This window comes from Cyclopterus lumpus, chromosome 18, assembly GCF_009769545.1.
Source record: "Cyclopterus lumpus isolate fCycLum1 chromosome 18, fCycLum1.pri, whole genome shotgun sequence".
Taxonomy (NCBI): domain Eukaryota; kingdom Metazoa; phylum Chordata; class Actinopteri; order Perciformes; family Cyclopteridae; genus Cyclopterus; species Cyclopterus lumpus.
The window spans coordinates 16,652,155-16,658,154 of NC_046983.1; the positions used below are offsets into that span (position 1 = coordinate 16,652,155).

Consider the following 6,000-nt stretch of genomic DNA (forward strand, 5'->3'; position numbering starts at 1 on the left):
GATGTGCCTGATTTTTGAAATGTTACTTAGGGGCGTATCTAGGGGCTGCCTAACTATAAGTGCTATTAAAGAGGAAAGTCTTTAGTCTACAATGTATATGTTTATATGTATGTATGTGTGCGTATATTTTTATATGTGTGTGTACAGTTTAAATACAAATAACAGACATCCGTTTGCAAAATCACACACAATCGCACAGTAACGTGCTACTTAATATTAATAATAATGGTAATTAGTAATTATACGGGTCACGTTGCTAAAAAGTGTAATAGATAATATAACTTACAACTACGTTATGAATAGCAAGTTAACTCACTTTAATGAGGTAAAAGCTAACTTACATAGCAGAGTTTAGCTTTACTTCTAACATAACTCAATTTAATGTCTAGTAGCCTACAGCACAGATAACATATATGATCAATACTTACACTTTATAAATGTTGTAGCAATCTGGTAAGTTAGTTGGTGGTTGTCATTGTCGCCCAGTAAAACTGACATCTGGACCACTGACGTCTGGGGCACTGAGCTCAGCGGTCACTCAAAAACTCATTAGCCAATGTTTTTCTTCAATAATACTTAATTAAGTTTCCTCTACTTCAGTGAATATTAAATTAACACATTTATCCCCATTGATGTCTTCTTCTTTTTAATACAATCTTGCATTCATTATGAAGACATGTTTAAGTACACAGAGATGGTGTGGAGTAGCCTGAGCTTGAAACTCCCAGGTTTTACTTGCCTACTTGATTCATGTTCTTCAGACATACAGAATGAAAGGAAGAGGTAGAGAGAAAGTGTTGGAGTAAAAAGAGGAGGTAGTGGGCAACGGAGGAAACTGCAGAACAATTGTCCTTCTCCCCTCTAATCCCTCATTTGATGCTGCACTCTCATCACATGCATTAGATCAAGACGGAGACATACTAAGGATGGATTAAGAGAAAAGTTGAAATGCTGAACACAATTGGAGAGATTAGGAAGTGACAAAGGATAGAAGCTAGAAGTCCAAAGAGAATAGAAAAGTTATGAGTCAGTTTGATAACTACCTCTCTTGTGCTACTGTTACACATGTTTTAGCATTTACCATGGCACTGTAATTTCCACTTGTGGCAAAAGTTCCCACTATTTAACAAATGCTGCATATGGTCACTTTTTAAATGAGAATTTCATGTAGTCTTTGCAACGTTAACCTGAGCTGTTCTACTTCACTTCCTAGGTGCGTGGAATCAACGGAGTCTTTCTAGCCAATCAGAAGATCAATGGCAAAGTGACAACTCTCATCACCTATAACAAGGGGCATAACTGGGAACTGTTGGTCCCACCTACCACTGACATGAATGGCAAGCAAATCAGCTGCAAAGCAGTAAGTAGTGACCTCACAAAAAATTCCTTTTACTTTTTTTCTTTATTTAATACGACCTGAGAGGAGCAGCTTTAAAGTAAAGCGTTCACAGCCACTGTATATCCGCATACCAGTAAACAAGTCAGCCTCCACGAAAACCTAAAACTTGGCTAATGTGAACAGAGTAGAGAATCGTATAAGCTAAATAAAACTAATCGGCTAATCAGTGGACATACATGTAAAAAAAAACACATAAAGCTCTGTATAAACACATCTTGCCAATTTTGTTTTTTATACAGATCCGATATATGTTTTGGGATTTTGTTAACCTTGCACGTCAACTGGATTATTGTGATACCAAGAGATTACACAAGAATTGCGGGTTCGAGATCAAAAATCCATCCCGTCAAGCTTTAACTAATGCACTGAACCACAGTGCTACAGTTCAATCGGTAATTAGTAATTGTTGGCAGCTACATGCCTGATTAAGTTGTGTGATGTGACAACACAGAGAGGGGAGAGAGGTGTTTGTTAAAAATAATGGTGGCTCTTTAAGAGGGTAATGTAGATGCTGCAATAGTATCAGTTATATCAGAACTGATGACATTAAAGCCTTTTCTTGATGGAAAATAAGTTTTTTGCTCATCTCCTGACTGGCTGTGGCAAGAATTTGATTGGCGGATGGTTCATCCGATCACCTGCCAAGCACTTTTTGAAAGCGCCTGCCCTTTTCCAAATAGCCTGAAGCTTCACAGGTGGTTCTTTGTAACAAACGATCTGGCACTTCAGTTTTGGTTTTTCTTACCTTTGGACTGAACCAGGCTAGCTGTCCCTTTTGTGCTAAGTTAAACAGCTACCGGCTGTAGCCTCATATTTAATGATATATCTTATGATCCAACTCTCTGTGAGAAAGCAAATTTGTGTATTTCCCAAAATGTCAAACTGTTCCGAAAACAGAACTTTCAGCATCCTTTAACCATCTGTTATTTACGAATTGTTTTTTAATAATTAAGTCATACAAATGTAATCTTTGTAAATATATGCGCAAGTTGTGTATAAAACATCCGGGATATATTTTCTTATTTTAAGCTTTTTTTTGTTGGGTTGTGTGGTGGCGGGAGGCCTGCATCTATTTTTGTGCTGCCATTAATATGTCTGGAGACAACAGCTTATCACAAAGTCTGGAAACAAGGGAACCCAGCTAGCCTAAGGGGAGGAGGGGCTGAGCAACAGGTCAGATGACTTCTCTGTCTGAATGTTCAAGTCACCCAGAAGGATGAGCGGGGGGGGGGGGGGGGGGGGGGGGGGGGGGGGGGGGGGGGGGGGGGGGGGGGGGGGGGGGGGGGGGGCTGGAGGACAGGAGGACGTCTAGTTCTCCCAATAAATCTCCCAAAGAAACAGGAGGACGGTAGAGAACCACAATGTTTAGTTGAACCGGATGAGTAACTGTTACAGCATGAAACTCAAAAGTCAGTGGGGTAAAAAGTGGAAGCGGGTAGAGAGAAAAACACCATTTGGGTGAGATGAGTAACCTGTACCACGACCCCGACCAGAGGGTCTGGATGTGTGGCTGAAAGAGAAGGCAGAGGAGAGATCAGCAGGGGTTGGTGTGTTGTCTGGTGTGATCCAAGTCTCAGTGAGAGCCAGGAAGTCCAGCAATTGCTCAATAGCAAAACCAGAAATGAAGTCTGCCTTGCAGTTAGCTTACTGACAGTTCCAGAGGCCCCCTATGACGAGGTGCTGGGTGTTTGTAGAACGGGTGGGAAAGATGACAGAGGGATTTCGTTGTGTGAACGAGTCCAAGGCCTATAGTATCTACAAGTTGATATATGCACAGGTATGGCAAGTAAACGCATACTCAGAGCAGTGTTATACTCGGCTACCCACGAAGATTCCAACGAAAGACTCCTAGGTCTTTATCCTCCGAGTCTTCATACGACGAGTATCCACTGATGCTAAAGCTGACGCTTGAAGACCCTAGCTGGTTATGCACCCGAGTTGACGATAATTAGCTACAGCTGTGTCCCCCAGACGTTCGTTAGTAGAATGGCCAGCAATCGGGACAAAGTGGGCTCAGAACATTAGCTTATCTTTCCTTTAATCAGTGGAGATCAAGGTTGACAAGAATCTCTACTACAAAGCTGAATTAAGGATTGGCCATGTATTGTGTGCACATACATGGAATTTGACTCCGGTTACACGTACGCTCTCGTCGTACATACATATTTAAATTACAAACGACAGGATAAATATAAAAAGACATTAAAGACAACAGAGTAGCAACATGTATGTACAATATAAAAAACAAAACAACAACATGTATGTACAATATAAAAACAACAGTGACAATGAATTGGGGATGTAGTGCAGAAAGTGGTGATAGTGCAAGTAGTGCAGATGGATGTGTCTGATGATTGCCATGGTTCTACACTTTGAAAGAACGAGATTTTGCTCATATCATTTTGCTCATATAATAAAGTCAGCAGTTAAATCATATACTTTAATGTGCAAATATAACAACTATTAGCTTAACATGTACTTCATCATAATATTACACAATAAATTGGATCAAAGATGATCCGTTAATCATCGGAAATACATCATAATCCCAATAATATAAATAAATAGCTACTAACATTAAAACAAAAAAAAACAAAAGACACACGGAAAACAGCACCAAACACTCAATCCAGGTGAAGGTGTTTGGAGACAAAAAGGAGGAAGTCCTCATCTAGGCTTTTATTCATAAGGTGGGAGGTACTACCATAAGTGTAGTTAACCACTACTTTTTAGGGCAAAAAGCCTGCAACTTCTAACATCAGGGAATGAAATAAAGGTAAGTCACAGCCATAATTTATGCAGTGTATCAAGGTAAAAGTTTTTGTTTGTGTAAAAATGATAGATAATAGAACAGTTTAGCCAATTTACTGTGGCAGAATTATCCTCACATCAAAATCACTCGACAATGTTTGCACTGCAGCCGGACTGTCACCTCCACCTCCATCTACGCTGGGCAGACAACCCCTATGTGTCTGGGACAGTCCACACCAAAGATTCTGCTCCAGGTCTCATCATGGGTGCTGGTGAGTCTCTAGGGGAAAATGTATTTTTAATTTATTTGAATGTTCTCCCCACCTGACGTTTATGAATGTTTAGGCTTCACAATCTGTACAGCAGGAAGTAACCTCTGTCCTTAGAAACCTCAATTTGGATCTGGAATAACCCTGGAAAGACAGATATGCAATAGATGTTGTGTGTACAGATAACCAACATAATACAATTAGTGTCGACAATATGAACAAAAATTGATTGTAAACATATAAGAAGAAATATATTCCAAAGAAGGAAGGCAAGTACAACATGAGCTCTTAGGTTTGCAAGCATTTTGTTTATTTAAATTGACAAGAACAGATAAAAAATCTTAACATCTTAATGACAAGATCAAGAAAAACAAGAGAACATTAAAGCTGCAAGCACCAAATAGCATTGGTTGGACTCTCGCACCTTTGTGCACATCGAGGGTACTTGCTGGACGCTGGTTGACGCATCCTGGCACTTGCTTGACTATCAGACACAGTGAACATGGGTTGGACGATATTTCATGCGTGGAGCAGCGGAGTTGTCACGTGATTTTGCAGGGGATTCAACCTTAAATGTTTTGAGAGTATCTGAATATTATTTTAGATAAAAGCATGTAACAATAAATAATAAAAACGTAATATGTGCTGTAGTGTTTCAATTCAATTCAGTCTATTTTGTACAGCCCAATATCACAAATTACAAATTTTCCTCAGAGGGCTTTACAATCTGTACACATACGACATCCCTGTCCCAGGACCTCACATCGAATCAGGAAAAACTCCCCAAAAATAAGCTTTGACAGGGAAAAAAGGGAAGAAACCTTCAGGAGAGCAACAGAGGAGGATCCCTCTCCCCGGATGGACAGAAGCAATAGATGTCATGTGTACAGAATGAACAGCATTTACAAAGTTACATAAACACATTACATGAATATGACAATGTATGAATGGAACTCCAATCCATGAAACAGAAGGAGGTAGAGAGGAGGAGGGGGGGCGGGGCGCATTAGCAGGGCCAACGCGGGAGGCCGGCTCACCAGGCATCAGACACCTCCAGGTCCAATGGACCCTATGAGACGTGAAGTCACAACGACTCCGAGGAGGAAGCAGAGTTAATAAGGTGCAATGGAGAGATGTAAATTCATCCATAAGGAGAGAGAGAAGAGGAGATAGGTGCTCAGTGTATCCTAAAACATCCCCCAGCAGCCTATAAGCCTATAGCAGCATATCAAGGGGCTCGACCAGGGCAAACCTGATTCAGCCCTAACTATAAGCACTATTAAAGAGGAAAGTCTTAAGTCTATTCTTAAATAAGGTGACTGTGTCTGCTTCCCGGACTGAAAATGGAAGCTGGTTCCATAAAAGAGGAGCTTGATAACTGAAGGCTCTTGCTCCCATCCTACTTTTTAGGACTCTAGGAACCACAAGTTGCCCCGCATTTAGTGAGCGCAGCTCTCTAGTGGGGCAATATGGTACTCCAAGCTCCTTAAAATATGATGGTGCATCACCAATCAAGGCTTTGTAGGTGAGGAGAAGAATTTTAAATGTGATTCTTGATTTTACAGGGAGCCAGTGCAGAGC

The 6,000-nt window shown here is 40.6% G+C and overlaps 1 protein-coding gene across 1 annotated transcript in view; it reads left to right on the plus strand.

Moving 5' to 3' along the window:
- Positions 1 to 4,882, plus strand: part of sorcs2 (sortilin-related VPS10 domain containing receptor 2) — a 226,304-nt gene extending 221,422 nt beyond the window's left edge. The window contains exons 10-12 of the mRNA XM_034557809.1: positions 1,214 to 1,360; positions 4,320 to 4,422; positions 4,860 to 4,882. Of these exons, the coding sequence (XP_034413700.1) occupies positions 1,214 to 1,360; positions 4,320 to 4,422; positions 4,860 to 4,882 (273 nt within the window). The remainder of the gene's footprint in view (positions 1 to 1,213; positions 1,361 to 4,319; positions 4,423 to 4,859) is intronic.
- The last annotated feature ends 1,118 nt before the right edge of the window (positions 4,883 to 6,000 follow it).